The 21,062-nt window shown below is 39.4% G+C and overlaps 1 protein-coding gene across 4 annotated transcripts in view; it reads left to right on the top strand.

Moving 5' to 3' along the window:
- The window catches only part of il1rapl1a (interleukin 1 receptor accessory protein-like 1a), a 383,889-nt gene extending 367,331 nt beyond the window's left edge, over positions 1-16,558 (top strand). Inside the window, exons 9-12 of one of the 4 annotated variants that reach the window (XM_088352941.1) lie at positions 6,350-6,493; positions 10,348-10,518; positions 10,982-11,026; positions 14,805-16,558. In XM_088352941.1, the coding sequence (XP_088209067.1) occupies positions 6,350-6,493; positions 10,348-10,518; positions 10,982-11,026; positions 14,805-15,526 (1,082 nt within the window). In that variant the 3' untranslated portion in view covers positions 15,527-16,558. Of the gene's footprint in view, positions 1-6,346; positions 6,494-10,347; positions 10,519-10,981; positions 11,027-14,804 lie in introns of all 4 variants that reach the window. The other 3 variants (XM_088352940.1, XM_088352943.1, XM_088352942.1) reach the window with 3 other exon arrangements.
- Positions 16,559-21,062: the final 4,504 nt, after the last annotated feature.

The following is a 21,062-nucleotide window of genomic DNA, read 5'->3' as shown; positions in this document are numbered from 1 at the left end:
CTGAGTCCCGCGATTTTAACTGAACATAAAGTACACAGTTCTAAAACCACAGCCGGTAAAATGAACAGAAAATGATACCGGTAGTTAACATTTGATGCAGACCTGCAGAGTCCAGGTCCCGTTAAAAGTAATCCAAGGAAAAAAAGTGTATATTTTCAAAGGTAAGGGTGGGAAAAATATATATCCATAATTGTCTGCCGTGTCCACAAACACTCACCTCTACCGGTCCCCACTTCCCGTCATCCCCTGCGTCTGTTACGCCCCTTCTTTTTAAATGGTCAGTGCAAGACTTATCAGAATAAGTGTCCAAAATAAATACAAAATAAATACATTACAAAAATATACAGTTGCAAATACATATTATACATGGTTACACATATTTACAAAGAAAGACGGTACACCGAGAGAGTTTTCAAAGCTTTAATAATAATATTTTAACTTTCATCCCAAACCGTGCCTGTGAAGGGTAGCAAAACGCTACTCAGAACACGCTCACAATACAGATAGCGGGTCTGTTAAAAAAAACATACCGTACATGTAGAAGTCACGGTAAACCATTCTCGTCTTCCCCTTATAACTGACCTCGTCAAACTTGTCCTCCTTTAGAATGGGAAAGAGACCTTGTCTTACAGACTACGTCCCACGCTCCCTTATTCAAAAACACGCTAGCAACACGCTCGCAAGGTAAAGTTTGCGTGCAGTAGCTTTGTTTCCTCCTTTATCGGACTGCTCGATTGCGTTTAGCTTGTAAGCTGCGTCATGTGCCTTGAACTCGAGCGCCGCTGGCGGCTGTTAGAAAAATTACATAAATTGGCCGCATCACTGAATAAGCCGCATTATTCTAGTTCAAGTGAACATGGGGGCCAGTTAATGATATTAATTACTTCATTCTCCAGGCACTGCCTTTATATTAAAGCCACATGAGGTCAGGCATTGTCATGGATAAGGATAACCCAAATCCCACTGCACCAGTGTAGATTCTGACAAAAGGTCCAGGATTTAATTCCAATATCAGGGAGATACATTACCTTTGAAGTCTGAAATGAGGCAATATGACAAAAAGATCTTGGGTGGCCAATACTTTCGCTAGGCACTGTATAAAGAAGAATAGCTGTTCATTATTTCACGATCTTAAATCAACAAACACTGGCATACAAATTGAAATGTCTTGAATCCGAATCCTTAGATTATCGTGTTTCCATATGTAGCCCATAAAATCAAAAGAGTTGTTATCAAAGAACCTCACAAGGGTTTTTTTTAAAAACGCAGAAAGTTTGTCCTTTCTCAAGGTTCCTTGATTTTCCTCATGAGAAGGCCTTTGAGTAGTTTGTCCTTGCCCTCACGTAGGTTTTAGATCAGGGGATGGTGTAATAATAGTCTGTAGTTTGCAAAAGTCTGGTCTGTGCAGCTCTTTGAGACTCCTTGTGATTAAGGGCGTCACAAATAAAAATGACTTGACTTGACGTGTTGGAGTCAGTCAGTGCACATTAACAGCACAGCAGAAAAGCAAAGATGTCCTGCCAACAATTACAAACAAAGTCCCATTTGCTCACCCTTCTTACCATCTCGCTATTCTGATGTTTATATTTCATTCCAGTCTCCCTTGAAGCAACGTTGAAAAACTTCCCAGCTGTCTTATGCACATACCTGCCTACTCCAATCAGCGTTTGCAAATCTTCAAGACCGACTTTGACTGCAAATGTTGCAGAACCGCTCGAATACATGACGTCCCAATACCTCCATAAAAAGTTTTTGTAACACCATTATATAATATTGCGGAATTAAAAATGTTTATAGTTATTAACACATTTCAAGATTGGTTTAAAATATGTATTTAAAACACACATTTGAGGGCAGTGACGAAAAATAGTTGTGCAATGTATCTTGATACTTTTACTGCCAGCTAAATGCTTCGATTCTTCAAGTGAGTTTTGATACGTGCATGCCTAGTTGGATTTTCACAACTTATTCACTTTTTCTACTAAAGAGATGGATTACATTTAAAATGTGTGCCAATGAATATGATTTTTCTGCAAAAGAAACAGTGTTTTTTTAGTTGGAAAATAGTCTTTGTATCCATCCATCCATCCATTATCTGAACCGCTTAGTAGGGTCGCAAGGGTGCTAGAGCCTATCCCAGCTATCTTCGGGCAGTGGGCAGGGCCGATTTCTCCAAGATCATTTAGGTGTCTGGGCTGTCACTGAGAAACACAAAGTTTGAGTTCCCTCCAAAGATTTTCTATTGGATTCAGGTCTGAGGACTGGCTGTGCTATACTTCTTACAGAGCCACTGCTTGGTCTTCCTGGCTGTGTGCTTCGGGTCGTTGTCATGTTGGAAGACCCAACCATGACTCATCTTCAATGCTCTGACAGAGGGGAGGAGGTTGTTGCCCAAAATATCACAATACACGGCCCCAGTCATCCTATCTTTAATGCAGTGCACTTATCCTGTCCCATGTGCAGATAAACACCCCCAATGCATGATGCTACCACCCCCTTGCCTCAGAGTAGGGATGGTGTTCTTTGGATTGTATTCTTCATTCTTCTTCCTCCAAACATGCTTAGTTGAATTATAAACAAAAAGTTCTATTTTGGTCTTATCTGACCACAAAACCTTTCCCCATCTCTCCTCTATATCATCCAAATGGTTATAGGCAAACTTAAGACAGGCCTTGTCATCTGCTGGTTCAAGCAGGGGAACCTTTTCTGTCATGCATGATTTCAAATCATGACGTCTTTGTGTATTACCTACAGTAATCTTGGAAACGGTGGTCCCAGCTCATTTCAGCTTATTGACCAACTCCCGTTGTGTAGTTTTGTGCTGATTCCTTACCTTTTTCAGAATCAGTGAGACGCCACATTGTGATATCTTGCATGGAGCTCCACTCCGATTGAGATTGACCGTCATGTTTAGCTTCTTCCATTTCCTGATTGGTCCAACAGTGGACCTTTTTTCACGAAGCTTCTTGGCTATTGCTCCGTAGCCCTTTCCAGCCTTGTGGAGGTGTACAATTTTGTCTCTGGTGCTTTTGGACAGCTCTTTGGTCTTTGCCATGTTACAAATTAGTCTTACTGATTGTGTGGGGGAGACAGGTGTCTTTATGCAGCTAACGACCTCAAACAGGTGCATCTGATTCAGGGTGATACATGGAGTGCATGTAGACTTCTAATGGGTGGACTGACAGGTCTTTTAGGGTCAGAATTCTAAAAATACACAGGTGTTCAAATACTTATTTGCAGCTATATCACAAAACTAAATTGTTAAAAAATCGTGCATTATGAATTGTGGATTTTCCTCTTTAGTTTATCTCTCTCACAGTGGACATGCACCTACGATGAAAATTTTCGACCCTTCCTTGATTTCTAAGTGAGGTAAAAAGCAAAATAGCAGGGTGTTCAAATACTTTTCTTCTTCACTGTAAACAGAAAATAAACTTCCAAGTTCACTACAGATCCTTTCACTGGAAAAATATTCTACTTTCAACTTTTTAAAGTAGAGTACACCTCAAACAACACACCCTCTTTGAAGTTTTAAAATAAAAACAAACGTTAAAAAGTTGCAGTTCTTTGAAAATGTCATCGAAATAGTTTGAGTGGTCCGAACTGGTCAGCAAGTGTCAATGGAAAATTAATGATTTTTCATTAACATTTGAAGTACGCATCAACAAGTCAATTTTCCTATATATAAACAGGGTTGGGTAGGGTTACTTTAACTTGATTACTTTCAATTACTTTTGGATTACTCCAATACCAAACATGCTAATAAAAGACAAAAAAAACTAAATATGAATAAAATTATGACTCACATCATGGGGTAAGCTTTCTCTCCTGGCTTTGATCTCTTTGATCTCCGGCAAAACTAACATAAAATGCGACAGAAACAAAATGAAAATAAATCCAAACAGCTTGCCTACATCATTTTTGCCGTTCCATGTATTCCGTTACTCCCCAAGCCTGCACAAAATTTAGTCATTTTATTCATATTTAGTTTCTTTTGTCTTTTATTAGCATATTTGGTATTGGAGTAATCCAAAAGTAATTGAAAGTAATCAAGTTAAAGTAACGCTACCCAACCCTGTATTTAAGCTAGATAAAATAAATCAGACACCACAAGACTCTGTGGTTCCCTCCGAAATAAGTGCAGTTCCGAGGCAAAATCAGCATCCTCGGACGGTGTGACTTCACAGCTAAAAATGAATAATCATTTTATTGACCTAGTATGACATCTAAAATGGATGTGGTTTTGTAGCGGATCTAATATTTGCTCACGCAAAAGTGAGATGGCGGCCGTCCGGGACCGGCGCTGACAGAGATGTAAAGCGCAGCAATTCTTTAGCGGAGGCGAGCAGGTAAACGCTGCTTTAATTCACAACATAAGTCATCCCTCCCCATGCTGAGCCACTGGGGAGATTGGGAGGAGATAATAGAGAAGAGAAATGAACAGAGAAATGCAGCGAGGAGGCGGAGGAGTGTTGTTGGTGGGGGGTTCGTTATAAGCGGCAAAGGCAGAATGGACGTCGGGGTGCAAAGAAACATTTTTGGTTAATGTCCCACGTTTACCTGAGCTTCGGCGTGGAAAGCAGCCAAATATCAGTGCCGTGCTGTGAGCCAATGAACTCTTTGGCTCATCTATTTGTCTCCGTCCTATCACGAATGCTGCCTCGCCAAAACCTCAGTTCCTCCCCTACTGTCCTGATGATGGTTCAGTTCAAAGATACAGTGCCTGACAAAAGTATTGGCCCTCCAAGAACTTTGTGTCACATTGCCACATTTAAGGCTTCAAACTTGAAGCTAAAAAAAACAAAAATATTTTGTAAGAATCAACAATCGTGAAGCGGAACCAAATTATTTTAACCTTCGAATTTATATTTTCAACGATAAAAACTGAAAAGTAGGTGCTGCAAAAACATTGCCCCCCTGCTCTCTAAGCTCAGCTAACTAAGTCAAAAAGATCCCCAATGACTTCTGAATGATCCAATGTACACCTAGATGACTTATTTCGCAACATTTACACATCTCCTAGAGCGCTGTCCTAGCAATAATATAAAAATGGAGGAGCATAAAACAACGGCAAACCTACCAAGACCGGCCCATCCGAAACTTTTGTTCAGTCTCTCAGTCGCAAAATTTCCCTCCAATGTATCATATAAAATACTATACCTACTTTACAATATAATTTTCATTTTTTTAGTCGTAATCAGGTAACTTCAGTTGTGTTTTTATTTTACAGTCAGAAGTAGCCTGAGTTCCATTGTTAGCTTAGGAGGTAGAGCGCTCATCTTGGGATCAAGGGATCCCAGTTTGAATCCCGGCTCGTCCGTGTTACACGTCGAAGTGTCCTTGGGTAAGACACTGAACCCCTAATACCCCCAATAAGCAGGTTAGCGCCTTACATGGCTGCAAGGTCGCTATTGGGAAATGTGGAGCATATTGTAAAGCGCTTTGGGAAGTCATTGACTTGAAAAGTGCTATATAAGTGCAGATCATTTCATTCATTTCATTTCATCACCTCAGTTATTTAGATGAAAGACACAATGAGACAGGAAATATCAATTTCAGCTCATAAGGTGTGTAAACAAGCACATTCCTGAGTGCCATCTCATATTATCGCATCCAGCAGGGTCCAACTCATCCCTGTTAAAGAGACGTAGTTAATTTCGTCAGGCCAATCAGTTTGCGCAAGAATGACAAGGCCATTGTCAGAAGAACAGTCAACTGTGAGACCACTTTAATGTTTGATATTCAATTTTATAATAGATATACAATCAGCCTTTGGACCACCCTTTTTGTATATGAATGATGGTAAATCACCTCAGCCTTTGCATGTTTGATTTTTTTCTCCCATTGCCTGTAAGACATGTATGCCCAGAATGTTCTGTAAATTTAACCGTTGCAAAAACTTCCCATCCTTATTCAGACTTTATTTTGAAAACACATTTTTTACGATTTTTTTTAATTATGAAAACTACTAAAAGGTTTCATGTGTTTATGTAAAAACATTTTGGGAGTGAAAGTTTGCATGCAATCTGGACAAAACCTGGAAGAAGGAAGCTACATCTTTTCCTTTTGGTGGAGAAACACATACCTGTACTTGACCTTAACAAACCAAAAACTATTGCAGCTCCACTTAACTTCTACAATAAGTAACATTGTAGCAGTCGCTCAAAAGTAGCTCTGAATCTTCACTCTGCATACCTATTATGTCATGTGTGGAGAAACAAACATGTCCAAAAGAATCTCACTGTGACATGAGAACAAAATTGAACGTTTGACACAACCAAACTCTTTGTTTCTCATCCTATTGCCACTGATATTCTTGCCGATTTTCTGTATGTGTCATCTTCAGCAGAGCTCATGTACACTGTGGAGCTGGCCGGGGGTCTGGGGGCCATCTTGCTGCTGTTGATCTTCCTCATCTCGCTATACAAATGCTACAGGATTGAACTGATGCTCTTTTACCGGAGGCACTTCGGCAGTGAGGACCTGGATGGAGGTAAATTGTTTTTTACATTTAAAGTTTACTTCTTGGCCACTGATAAGTGTGAAGGGCTACCAGTTTAATACACATTCACATATAAAGAGCCGATCACCTCTAAAAGGTGTAGGAATCAAAGACCTGAAACATGATATGCCGTTAGTGACAATAATGTCAACGGTGCATAATAGTCAAATGAACGAACAACCCTGGCATCCTATGCAATCTTCTTTGCAGGTGACTAGTAATAAAACAGAAACAAGCATTTATCATTAAGTTTTGATAATAAAAGGCAGGGTGCTGGATTTGAAAACTTTGTAACTATCTACCGCCATCTCCTGATCACATGCATTTTTATACATGCGCGAATAAACTCTTTTATTTCTAATTATGTATGGAGTTTGGGTTGGCGTTTGGACTAGAAGCACGCTTTTTCTTACTTTTATCATTTTTGTGCTCCTCTGACAAATAGCAACTCTACAAAAACCTGCAGGGACGAGCATGATGTCTCTCTCCAGCCCTCTTTACAGCCCCTTAACTTAATGTGTTCTGCCCCCAACACCTCGGATATAAGTAAGATAAAAGCAGATAGGCGCAATGGAAAATAAAGCATAATGGCTTTTTTAATTCAGTTGGGCATCGTTGACAGGAAATTAATACAGAAAATATTCAACCAAACTTTTTAAGGTCACCTCAAATGACGCACCCTAACTTTAAAGTAAAAACAAAACACATAAAAATGGTTGAATTCTATTCTTCTATTGTCACTTGTTCCTAAAAAATCCCCAAGACCCGTCACTGGTGAGCTATTTTTTGGCTGAGCTTTTGCTTAACCTTTGGACGCATAAGTGGGTTCAAAAATGACCCCATGGGTTTGTTGTTCTTTAAAATCTTTAGAAAGAACAAAAAGTTATAATGTTGTCATCTTTAGGTATTCCCACAAGCACTTTTATGATATGATGCCATACGTATTTTTTTCCCCACTTATCTTCGACCCTAGTGTATGTACTGCTAGGTCATACATCCACAGGTTAACTGGTGGCCCCAAATTACTCTCTGTATTTTTTTCCTCCGATTTTTGTTTTTTGTTATCAAGAAGTACAGTAGATTGAGTTAAGTGTGTTCCCAGACAGGGAACAACTATTTTATTTTCTCTCCACTACCTTTCATCTCCAAATTTTCAATAATGATGCCGTCCACCACTGTTAGCTTTTAATATTTAGATGAAAGACATTCTTCCGAAAAATGTTCACAGTCGCTAAAAGGATCATCAAAACGTGAACTTTTTTGTTCCTCCAGCAGAATAGGCTCCATCTCCAAAACATCTTTTTGAGAACGTTGTCCTCTTTTTTTTTTTTTTTTTTTTGCTTCGTATGGGTTCTGTCAAGCTCATAAATAATGATCGTCCTATTGTTTTGCCGTCAAAAACTTTCACATGATTAAGTCATAGTGCCGGGGCTGCCGCCGGTGCGAGCTGTTTTGATTCCCACAACTTTGCTAGGTGCTTAATTTGCAAGGTCGGTTGCTAATTTGAGCCGGACTGTTTGATGTCCCCGTCCTACCGAGAAAAGGCGGCCCGACGCAGCCTTTTCCTTCACGATGCTTTCAAAGCCGTGCGTGCTCCTCAAACAGTTTGCGAAAAAGTCCTCTTTCCTTTTTTTGCATGGCCCATATTTCGGCTTCCGCGGAGAATAATGACACGGACTTACTGAATGTGTCGCGATGAATACTTTGTTCAGTTTGTCTGTTTGCTGCCTGCTCACTTTTTTTGCGCTGCCTGAAGGGAAATCATTTCCAGGCGCTTCTGTGTCACCTCCAGTGTTTGGTGCCTTACTGCAAAAAAGTAATTATCCTAAATTTCAGACGAGAGAGTGCACCGTATTATAAGCCGCATGTGCCCACATTGAAACATGAGATATTTACAAAGAAAGATATTACACAGAAAGAGTTTTAATAATATTCGGTATCTTGATCCCTTACCGTTCTGACGGCCCGTCGGTGGGCCGCCGGACTTTTGATAAACAAATACGTGTCGTACAATGTCACCAGTCACTGAAATACACCGTGCCACATATCATTGGAAAGCTTAAAATATCTGGATTCAAGATATACTCATCAGAGATACATCACAATCAGTCTTAAACAAGCAGAGGTGGGTAAAGTACCCAAAAATGTTACTCAAGTAAAAGTACTTTAACTTCAGAATAATATGACTTCATTAGAAGTAAAAGTAGTCTTTCAAATAGTACTTTCAAAGTACCTGATGAAAAAAAACACTCAAGCACTGTGTAACTGTAGCAACGTCGTATTTATTGACTTTTTTAAAACAACCAATCAGATCATCAAATTATCAAAGTCCATACAATCAACAAAAAATACATTTAATTACAAAGGAGATTAAAATAATCGTTGTAAATTCATGTGCTTTAATAAACAATAAAATACGAATAGTATAAATCCAAAAATAAATTAAGCACATGCACCACCATGCGGCACATTTAAAGTCCCACTACTTATCTTAAAAGGCTCTGCAAGCAGAACAAAAAGCTAGCCCATAAACTCGAACAAAGGAGACATTACATATTGTAGCTGGTGTTTGGCACCCTTTTTAAAGGGACCATGCTTTTGAAGTGAGTCCAGGGGTGCTTCTCCTTTTATTTGTTTTTGTAGTCGGTATAACTAAGCAACATTTTTTATCAGTTTCATCCGTAAACAATGACCCACCGCTGAAGTTGAACATGGTCACATGACGAGGCTGTTATGTTTGATTGGTTAAACATGGTATAGCGGGGACAAACCGACGCATATTTACTTGGAGGGGATTTACAAAGTAAGGATTTCAATGTTGCCTAATGTAGTGGAGTAAGAGTACTGTTTATTCTTCACAAATTTACTCAAGTAAAAGTAGAGGGAATTTGAAATACTCCTAGAAATTCAAAGTTTCCCAAAACTTACTCAGGTAAATGTGACCGAGTAAATGTACTCCGTTACTACCCACCTTTGGAAACAAGAAACCCAAAAACTATCAAACCGGCGTACCTCACCGTTTTGTCCCCTGGCCGTCTTTAACTTCTTTAAATGTCCGCGCAAATGGCTTCGTTAATTACGGACAATCCATAGAATCTAATCATGCGAGATATTTATTCCAAAAAAAAAATAACGCGACCAGATAAATAGGAATCTGCCTTAAACATGTCTGCTTTGTTGGACGTTACTTCTTGTAATCTGTTCGTTTCTCCACATTATTTCCATTTACAAATAAACAGACTATTAAAATTATTCCCAATATGGTAGTTAGCCCTTCACCTTTTGATTGACACCTTTTCCATGATGAGGGTCTGTTCATCCTAGTTTTATTCATGCACAAAGCACGCAGTTACATTAAACTTGCGTCTTCCTCAACACATATGCTTCACCTGTCTCACTATTACCTTTACGGTTCAACTGCCCCTACCAGCCGTTGGAACAAAAAGTCTAAATTAGCCGCATCATTTCATAAGTCACAGGGTTGAAAGCTTGGGGAAAAAAGTCCCGGCTTATAGTCAGAATATTTTGTTTCACAAATAAAGGTACTGTATACTGCGTATACTGCAGGTGTCTCCAACTTGTTCCCAGGTCTTCCACTCCATGTTGCTGGGTTGTCAATTAACTTGTCTCAAGATATTCCAATCCATTTCAAACTGGTAGCCCTTCCCGATGACCAGTAACACAAAAGTAGCTTTCAAAATGTTGGCTACCCCCTAGTATAAGCGTGATAAGTAAACAACCTAATAGTGAATTATCACTGTATTTCCAAAAAGCATTATTCAATAATACAAAACAGAAAACAGCCAGCTGTAAATAAATAGCATATGTTCTTCCCTCGCGCCCAGAAAACAAGGACTACGACGCCTACCTATCCTACACTAAAGTCGACCCGGACCAGTGGAGTCAGGAGACACGAGAGGAGGAACGCTTTGCCCTTGAAATTCTCCCCGACGTACTGGAGAAGCATTACGGCTACAAACTCTTCATCCCTGACCGGGACCTCATTCCGACCGGAAGTAAGCACCAAGTCCTTTTGGCCAATCGAGTCGCTCTGTTTCATGTTGAGTGTTTTTGTGTCTTTTCTGTTTTGGTCATCGGTTGCAAGAGCCGATATCATGGATAAATTACTCATCCTGCGTGCCTGGCCGCATGCATTTGCAAACCACTGAAAATTAGTTCTTACGCTGGGTAGGCTGTCTCAGGCATCGATAGATACTTTAGTCTCTGGCCATGCTGCCTGTTTGTTGTTATGGCGTCATGCGGAACAGATAAAACACAAACACATCCCGGTCCGACCATACGAAATTTAACTTCAGTGGGAAATGTATCGCATTTAATCAAAGCAAAATTGCGAATCGGTCGAACGTTAAAGTAAAAGCGGACGAAGGCGGGCGAGGCCACGCTGGCGTAGGATGTCGTGTTGAGCATGTCTTGTGTTTTGTGTGTTCTTGACCTGAATGTTTACATGTTTATGTTTAGGTCTCACCACTGAGCATTACCAGGATGACACACGACTCTTTGGAGGTACTTTGCCGAGATTTTTTTCCTTTTCTTTTCTTTTTTTCACATTCAATCATTACATTCAAATCCTCAAAAACAGATAAAGATATCAAAGGTTGTTTGAGAAGCAAATCACACTTGCTCTCACATATAATATCACCCTCTCACACTTGTACAACTATACTCTCACACGTACAGTCATAACTACCACAATAGTTCATTTTGCTTGAAGATAATTTTTCTCATTTTAAATATTATTTTGATTTCTCTTTTGAGTTGTTTTTGATCATAGAAAAACATAATACTTGAAAAGGACAAAGATATCCGCCAGTTTTATAAGATTTGTTTCTTTTACTTTTTTCTTTAAAAAAAAAAAACAAATTAGATAGCACTTACTTTACACATTATTATGGACAGAAAAGGAAAATAAAACCAACAAAATCACAATAAAATGAGATGTGGTTCTCTCAAATGCACCAAATGACTAATTGGAGAGAAAAGATCGGGCAGGGCATTATCGTTGTCTACTGTTAAGGGGTTTAATCGACCCTCCACTTTTTTTCTCCTTAGCATTATTTTGTCAAGGCAAAGGCCTGTCTGTGACCCACTAAAACCGGGTCCGTGACCCACCATTTGAGAAATACTGGCATTGACAACCTATTTTCAACTCAGCAACTGTTTTTATCAGCTGCAATTTTAAACTTACAGTATATCGCTTGTTGCAACCCCCCCAAAAAATGCTTCTGACCCAAAAAGCCCTGAAAAAGAAAGAAAATTACTTTGATTTATGGATTCAAACTTGGAAGTGATTGGTCACAACAGAGGGCAATAAATTGAGGACCACACAATAAGAGCTTCAAGCTTAGGGCATCTTGGGTGCCTTATTTGTCGGAAATTGGTCCCCCAGCTCTAGTTGCCTTTTTTCTGCTATTGTTTCCTCCTGATGGAACAATCCTTTTTATTTATTTTTTTTGTTTTTTGGACTGACTTTCGTTCTTAACCACACCTTAAACTTGAGAAGTTCAAGACCAGGCGTTAGGGATAATGTCACCATGAGCACACCATCCCCACTGTCAAAAATGATGATGGCAGCATCATACTGTGTGGTTACTTTTCCTCAGCAGAGATTAAAGATAGTGAGGGATGATGGTTAGAAGGATGAAGCCAACTACAGAGAGAATCTGTTTGAATTTGCAAGAGACCTAATAATGGGGCACAGACTCACCTTCCAACATGACAACGACACTAAACATAAAGCAAAATTTACAAAGGAATGCTTTAATAACCAACAATAGAAAAAGTATTTGAATGGCCAAGCCAAAGTCCAGACTTCAAACTTATTAGGCTGTTTTGAGCTGCTATGGAAGTAAGAATGGGCAAATACTTCTGTTTCAAGATGTGCAAATCTTATAAAGACATACCCAAAAAGACTTGTGGATCGTGGCCATGTGTTTGCCATGTCTACTTTTCAATTTTTTTTATTCATATACGATATAAAATGTTGAAAAAATGTAGTTTCTTTTCTTTTCTTTTCATTTCATTGTGTCTTACATAATGTTAAAATAAGTTTTATTTTGTATAAGTTTGAAACCTGAACAAGGCGACACGTCAAACACTTCTTTGGGGGTGCCGATACTTTGCCAAGGCACTGTAATACTAAACACAATGTTATGATTGCTGTTGAATTCGTGGAATATCAAGCAGACGAGGTCGAACTGCGGCCGTTGGAGCTCACCTGTTTTCAGGGTTGAACGCCACAAAGTTTGCAACGCAGGCACAGAGGGAGCCCGGCAGCAATTTCGCTGGGATGAAGGGGGCAAAATGGCGACGCTCTGAGATGGATGAAAATAAATGCATTTGTCTGCTTTATACGTGTTTCGCCAATGCAATAGGAATCAGAAAGTTTCCACTTACGTGTTGCACATAAATTATATTATTGCAAAGTAAGTATTTACTGTGAGATCCCCTTGAATATCATTTCAAATACATTTTCCGTAATAACTGTAAAATTGGTGTAGGGGAAAAATGAAAATACACCCTCAACGGTGTATTAAAAAAGGGACCTTTTGTGAGTACGCCCATTATCTGATAAAGGTGACATTTTAATCATCAGGTAATAGATATAACAGACACAATAAACATAAATGATCAAAAATTATCAATTGATGTAAGAGTCTAAGCTACCACATCTAAGGTTCTCCTTGTATTGCTAGTAAAGTACTTTTTGCCAACTGCACTTGTTTTGAAAACACTGTACACTGCTGCCTCATAAATTTAACTGGTTCCAGCAGTGACATAAAATGAAATCGTAATACATCAAAACACCTTTTCCCATTGAAGTGAATTGAAACGGGATTAATCCGTTCCAAGATCATGAATTGCAACCAAACCTCAATTACGTCAACTGTGACTGCCCAGTAAGTACACTAATCTTCACTTCTAATGTATACTTTCATACTTTGCAATAACATTTTGAATATTGTCGATCGTAAGTGAAACCCTGGCTCTTTTTCTCTTTAATTTTATAAATAATGTACTGTACTTGAACCATAGCTATAAACAATGCGCAATTTCGAAAAGGAACTGAGTTCTGTCGGCTGCAACCAATGACTGTCTAAGCCATTTGGCAATTTAACTCAGGGGGGTTGCAAAAGTCTCACCTAGATGACAAAGCACAGAGGATAATGTTAGTACGCCACTGACTTTGGATATTGGAAAAACAATTGTATAACGAAGGAGATTTGTGTCGGACACAAACATTCATAAGATGGGTGGAATCGTAAAAAGAGTGCGCACTGTATTGTGCCATTTCAAACATCAGCACCTTTTCCATAATACTGCACTGACAAAAAAAAAAACATTCTTATTTGATGAGAGGAAAACAATCCTGTTTGTTTTTGGTCTTGGTTTGTTGGAAAGTTATGACTTGTGTCACAGGTAAAATAGGAACAACGTTGAAAAGAAGCAAAATTCTCTTTAATAGCAAATGTAAAACACACTTACATTAAGACATACTCACATTAAGAATTATTTTATCACAAAATTAGAACAATATTACCTAAAATGAGCAGAACAGTGACACTACTCCCCATAGTAGGTAGACATTGTTTCTTATTCCAAGGATTATTTTTCTTTTTTAGCAAAACAAAGTAGAAAATTTATCAGCAATTAAAAAAAATCTATTAAAAACATTTGTTGTCCATAGGGTAAGGTTATTTTATTAGTGTAGAGTAAATAATACAAATACAGGTTAATGATGCAACTTTTCTAAAACTCCCCGTCATTGATCAGTGACCTCAGTAGACTGCTTGGTAATTATATTAAAATTATTGGATAATACAATTGAATTATTTTATCATATTAAAGAAATGATTGACTGGAAACCAGATCTACCGAAAGACTGTTGACAAATGTGCCTGCAGCCTCGTAACCATTGTTAGGTTCAGGAAGTTGAGTAGAAAAGGAAGGAAGGATAGACAGATGGGGTGAGGAATTGTCAGCACTATGGGTGGACTGTAAGCACTTGGTATAGATGGATGGATGGACTGTAAGCACTTAGTATGGCTGGATGGACGGTTGGACTAAAATACTAAAAATGGACAGATGGATGGATGTAAAACTTTCTAAAACCTTCAGTCCCCGCTTGAAGACTGGACATGTCCCATGCCATATTGTTGACCTATCGTCTTTTGTCCAACCGAGTGTGTCTTGTTCAGTCTTGTCCTTCGTACACGTCTTCAACCCAGCCACCGCCACATTTTCTCTTATTTCTTTTTAAAACGGACCTTCCTGTTTCCCACAGCGTACATTGAGGACGTCGCGCGCTGCGTGGACCAAAGCAAGCGCCTGATCATCGTCATGACGCCCAACTACGTGGTGCGTCGCGGCTGGAGCATCTTCGAGCTGGAAACGCGCCTGCGCAACATGCTAGCAACGGGCGAGATCAAGGTCATTCTCATCGAGTGCGCCGAGCTGCGCGGCATCATGAATTACCAGGAGGTGGAAGCCCTCAAGCACACCATCAAGACCCTCACCGTCATCAAGTGGCGCGGCCCCAAGAGCAACAAGCTGCACTCCAAGTTCTGGAAGCAGCTGCAGTACGAGATGCCCTTCCGGCGCACTGAGTCCATGCTGGGCCACGAGCCGGCCCTGGACGTGAGCGAGCAGGGCGCCTTCGGCGAGCTGCAGACCGTCTCGGCCATCTCCATGGCGGCGGCCACCTCAACCGCCATGGCCACCGCCCATCCGGACCTGCGCTCGTCCTTCCACAACTCCTACCACACTACCGTCAGGCAGAAACACTACTACCGCAGCTACGAGTACGACCTGCCGGCAGGGGGCACCCTACCGCCACTCTCGTCGCTGGGTGGACAGCACACCTACTGCAACATCCCGCTCACGCTGCTCAACGGTCAGAGGCCACCAGGGAAGAGCCGCGAGCACAGCCTGGAGGAGGCGCACGCCAACAACGCCATGCTACCCCTGCTGCCGCGTGAGACAAGTATCTCTAGCGTCATCTGGTAACCCAGAGAGTCACAACGGTGAAAGTCTTTTTGGGTGATACCTGATTCTCCCACAGAACGAAGGACAGACGCTCTGTTCCAGGTCATTATCTACACGGAGATTTTTAATTGTCAAAGGACACTCCCGTGGAAGAACGCTATCTTGGACATGCACTAACACGCTTGGACCCATGTATGCACACACATGCATCCATCCACGCAAAAAAAGGAAAACAGGGTCTTGTACATATAACTCCATTCATTTGTAGCATTATTTTTCTGTTCTGTCATTCACTTTTCTGTTGCATCCAAGGAGTTTGCTTTTACGGTAGCGTGGAACTGCCGATGTGGTGGGTACAGTTGTGACATTTATACATTTTAATAGTCAAGCTACTACGTAAACCCCCCCTCCTTGAAAACACTCATTTTTTTTAACAAAATCTGGGTTTTTTTCTTATTTTATTTTATTTTTAATTTAAACAACATCAAAAAATATTGACCCTTGCCTAGTATTTTAGTCTACGGCTGCTTCCTTTTTGAAGCGAGACCAAGTCTTTGTGTCAATAAACTACTCCAACAATTTTGCAATTTATTTCCATTTTGGTAAAAGGTTGCCACTTCCGGTTTCAAACTACCAAATGCTTTTAAAAACTAAACACTTCCTAAAAGTCCTGGTAAAGTTGTTTAAAAGAAAATTATGTTGTTAGGGATCTTTAATTTTTCACAAATTGTAATCTTTGTGCATTGTAGAACTCTATTGGTTGCACTTTCTCAATACAGTTACATTTAGTGCTCAAATAATACACACTGTCCCTTAAAGTAACTATTTTTTGTAGCGTCGGATAATTTTATATATTTATGGTATCAGTACGTGATAGCAGCATTGCTAATTGCTCTAGATTTGGTTATCAAGGAGTTTGCTTTTACGTTAGCGTGGAATAGCCGTTGCGACGGATACAGTTTGGACTGAAACTCAAATATATTTATACGTATGCATACTTACCAATACTACAGTTTCATGCATTAGACTACTGCTTGGCTACCTGTATCTCTGTGAAAACAAAATCTAAACAACTCTACTATTTTATTTTATCTTTTTTATTTTATGTATATATATATATATATATATATATATATATATATATATATATATATATATATCGACAAAGAATCTTTGACTAGAGACTAGTATCTTAGTCTATGGTTGCATTATTTTGAAGTGAGACGATAAGTCTTTGTGCGTGAATTAACTGCTCCAACGAGCCCTTTCTAGCTTCAAACAACCACACATATTTTTTTTTAATATTTCAAATGGATTGTGTTTCATCCATGAAAATAGAATTCGCAATAATATCCACCACATTTTAATGTAAAAAGTTTAGCATGTATACAAATGTACTGCAATTACAATTAAACATATTGGTAAAACCCTCGTATCCACATTTAAACATATTAACAAGTATGGTTGAAATCTGGTACACAACTTTTAAAGTACAGTATTACCTCAGTTACCATGTTTAATGGGGGTCAAAACCCGCAAAACGTAAAAATCCCTGAAGTAGCGACGCCCTTTCATAAAAGCGCCCTACGTTCAAACCTACCTCAAGATGAATCTGTACCAACTGAGAGTATACGACTGTAACAAAATAACAAATATAGATCCACAAATAAAAACACAGATCACAGAATTGTAGGTGAATAAATAATCTACGTAATAAAAAGTTACAACAAAATTGTATGGCTTATGCGGCACGGCAGCTGAGTGATTAGCGTGTCCACGATAATTCTGTGTGTTCAAATCTAGCTTCCAGCCTTCCTGTGCGGAGTTTGTATGTTCTCCCCGTGCTTGCGTGGGTTTCCTCCAGGCACTCCACTTTCCACCCACATTCCAAATCATCCATGTCAGTTTAACTGGCCGCTCCAAATTGTCCCCAGGTGTGAATGGGCGAGTGAATGGTTGTTCGTCTCTGTGCCTGCGACTGGCTGGCAACCAGTTCAGGGTGTCCCCTGCCCACTGCCCGGACATAGCTGGGATAGGCTCCAGCACACCCACAACCCTACTGAAGATAAGCAGTGCAGATAATGGATGGATGGCTTCTCCTCTCAGAGGAAGAAAACTATTGAGAGAGGGGCAGGCTAGCTGCACGCAAGCATCAGGTATCCTTGAATTAAGCCAGGGCTCCGTAAGACTAAAAATGGAACCGTCCTGTAGCAGTTTCCCATGAGTTACAGCTCCAGGTAATCCGTACCATAGGTTATAGATCTGGTGTTGGTAAGATAAAGGCTCGGCAGGAGTAATTTGTGAGAGTAGGCCAGACCTGCAGCGCCACTATTGCATTCCCTTCCGACACCACCTCTGTCTAATACAACTACAACAATCTAGGGAGCACCAGCTGGTGATCACCATTTCTACTGTAGCCGTGCTTTTCTATTTGGTTTCGGTGGACAAATTGACTTGTGCACCTGCCTACCCCATCTGTTTGACTGGCAGCATACACCTTATAACAGTCACGCCCACCCAACACACAAAGATCTTCCCAACCAGCTCCTGTGATGGCATTTGCTGTGTGCTGTCTTCTGCAAAGCACAATGTCGATATGTCGATATGAATGACAATGAAACAGCGACAACGGAAACGTGAGGTAGTGAGGTGTGTACTCTCAAATAAAGGATATCTACATCTACAATACAATAAAACAAAAGAACATGTTAGATAAAATGACATCTGGGTAAAAGATAAACAAAAAAATGGAACAAAAAAATTTACAAATGTCTGCCCACTTAATTTTCAGGCATATCCGTAAATTGCTTAAAAAGGAGAGTTATAGACACCAATAGAACAAATACAACACACTGTTGATATGTGCTTGTCATCGGTATGCCATTTCGGTATCACTAACTACTTTTGACATCAGTATTGTAGTGGAAAAATTATGACAATGAACATACCTAAAAAATTTAAGTGATTTAAACTATATCTGAAAAATGTTTGCATGGTTTTTAAAATGTATATACAAAGCAATTTTTAACATTTACAAGTGCATTCAAACATGAATCTGAATAAATGTAAACTTACCTGTAAACGAGCTGTTGGCACACAGATGTCATTACCTCGTATTTTTATTGTGGATAAATGACAAATGATATAATTTTTAAATTCGACTATAAGGCACACCTGATTATAAGCCGCACCCATCACTTTTGCAAAAGTAAATACATTGTGTTCATCATAGAATGAAAAATGACCAATAAAGACGATACAAAGAGTTTTCAAGGTTTTAGCAACGTAGCTTACCTTTCCTTGCAAAGAGTTCTTGCAACATGGCAGTAAAAGAGCACTTACATGGCACTAAAAGTTGTGTCTTGACAAAGATCAGAATGACGTTTGTTTTGTGGAGTTGGAGCTGCCATTCTTTGGTCGATTTGTTAATGGCATTCCATTTGTAACAGATATCCCAAAATGTTTCATGTGCGTCAACGAGCACAGTTGTTAGCGAAGACTCAATCTCCAATCTAATTAGATTTCTTTGTTACTGCATTAGCCGATACGTCTTCAGTAATTTTATTCATTTGACATTGTACATATATATGAGTTTAATTTTTTGTTTATACTTTACACAAAGTAAGTTCTATAAATTGGCCGAAATTTGCTTCAGCTTTCTGATGGTAAATCCATAAAAAAGCAGTAGGTTATAGTTGGAATTTTACGAGACAATGTACAGTGGGATTAAATCATAAAAATTGCTAATGTATACATACTAATGTCAAGAACCAGAACAGGATCAGACCCAAAAGCGTGACATTCTCACACAAGCTTTTTATTTTACGGGAAATGGGGAGTCATGCACGTTAGGCAGCGGTCTGACGTGGAAAGACAGGAAGCCTGAGACCGACGAAATCAATTCCAATTGCCCGGGTTGATATCGGACAGATGGGGTCGATACCGGACAGGACGGGACAGACAGGATACATAATGAATCAGGATATCGAAAATAAACAGGACAAATTAGACGGAAACTAAACTGAAACCGATATTAAACAGGACAAAATAGACGGGAACAGGAAATACCAACATGGACAGGACCGAGTCTTACGGGGCAGAAGTTCGTTGAGCGTGAGAGCGCTGAGCTTAATAAAGCCAATCTCTCAACAAGCCGCAGCTGGTGCCACACGGGCGGGGCCAATTGGGCGTCATGGCAACCGTATCAAATAAACCTGTGACCATATTTGTAAATGCTAAAATTACTAAAAACTATTATAAACTTGTTTTACTTTTTTATTTTCCAACCCACGTGGTATTATAGGAGAAAATCCGTATTTTGTCTACATTTACATTAAAACGTAATCATATTTGCAAAGGTGTTCGAGCAAACATGGAAAATCATTCAACGGCATTCAAATAAATTGTATTTGCATGTATGTGAATTTGTATGAACATTTAAGTCGCCAGTTCCACGCTTCTGTATGCTTTGACTTCCAAAGGTGTATATTTTGATCTATTGTTTTTCTTTCCAAAACTATTTCAACGCCCATGCTCTTGTTTGCGAAGCAAGTTATGCAGTGTACTCTTTCATTTCAATTATTTTCTAGGTTGTCCTGGACATTTGATAAACTTCCAGGGGCTGAAGTGACTTTGAGGTGTTTATTGACCTGTAAAAGGTGTATCTACTTAAAACAAAAAGGAAAAAAAAGGAAAAAAACATGATTATCACACAAAAAATATCTTAGAATATGCAAAAATAGAAAATGTGTGGAATGCAGGGGCGGGGCTTGTCCACACCAATCAGCTCCCTGCAGCAGACGAAGATGATGTTCGGAATTTTCTATTTGAGAATGCCTCACCTTAAAAAAAATGTGTAGATTATTTTAAAAAAATGTGTCTATTTTTATAAGCAGATGCCTGAGGACTCCGATTTTATCGTTTCATCCACCAGGGAGGACAATTCCATGATTTCTACATGACTTTGGAATCCCAAACGAACTTGAAAAATGTTGATCGTTTGTTTGTTTTTAAAAGATAAACAATGTTCACTTTGTGATAACTGCTTTGATTTTCTATGTAACAATAATTCATGTTTAAGGCAAGAAGAGGAGTATGTATGTGTTTTTGGGGGGAAAAAACTTTAGAAATATTTGAAGGTGTGACTTTTTTTGAGTATGCATAGCAAATAGATATGTACTCTATATATAATATAGATATTTATATAAATATATAAACACAATTTTCACGCGGAGAGAAACGTCTATCTTTATAGAAACACGAGTCATGATCAGTTGCCCTTATACTTTCTCACTGCACATTAAAAACAACCTTGATTTCCTTTGCACGCCTCCCCCTTTTATGTCCAAGGTTTCCAACGTCATTGCTAACCAAAACAGCAGCTCCAGAGGGTTTTTGGATGTTCACGCTGCCTCTTACCTGAAGTCAGCTGGGATACGTTTACACATCTCTTAACCGCCTGGGTCGTTGGGGAACCACTGAGGATGCGACTCTGGACAAACCTCTCCACTGCTGACGGTTCCTGGGCTGAAATTGGGTTGTGGTATAGTCTGCACCA

This window comes from Urocampus carinirostris, chromosome 14 (genome assembly GCF_059441175.1).
Source record: "Urocampus carinirostris isolate Australia breed hairy pipefish chromosome 14, RoL_Ucar_1.0, whole genome shotgun sequence".
Taxonomy (NCBI): Eukaryota; Metazoa; Chordata; class Actinopteri; order Syngnathiformes; family Syngnathidae; genus Urocampus; species Urocampus carinirostris.
Note: the sequence above shows the minus strand (reverse complement) of the source record. Positions and strands in the feature narration are given on the sequence as shown.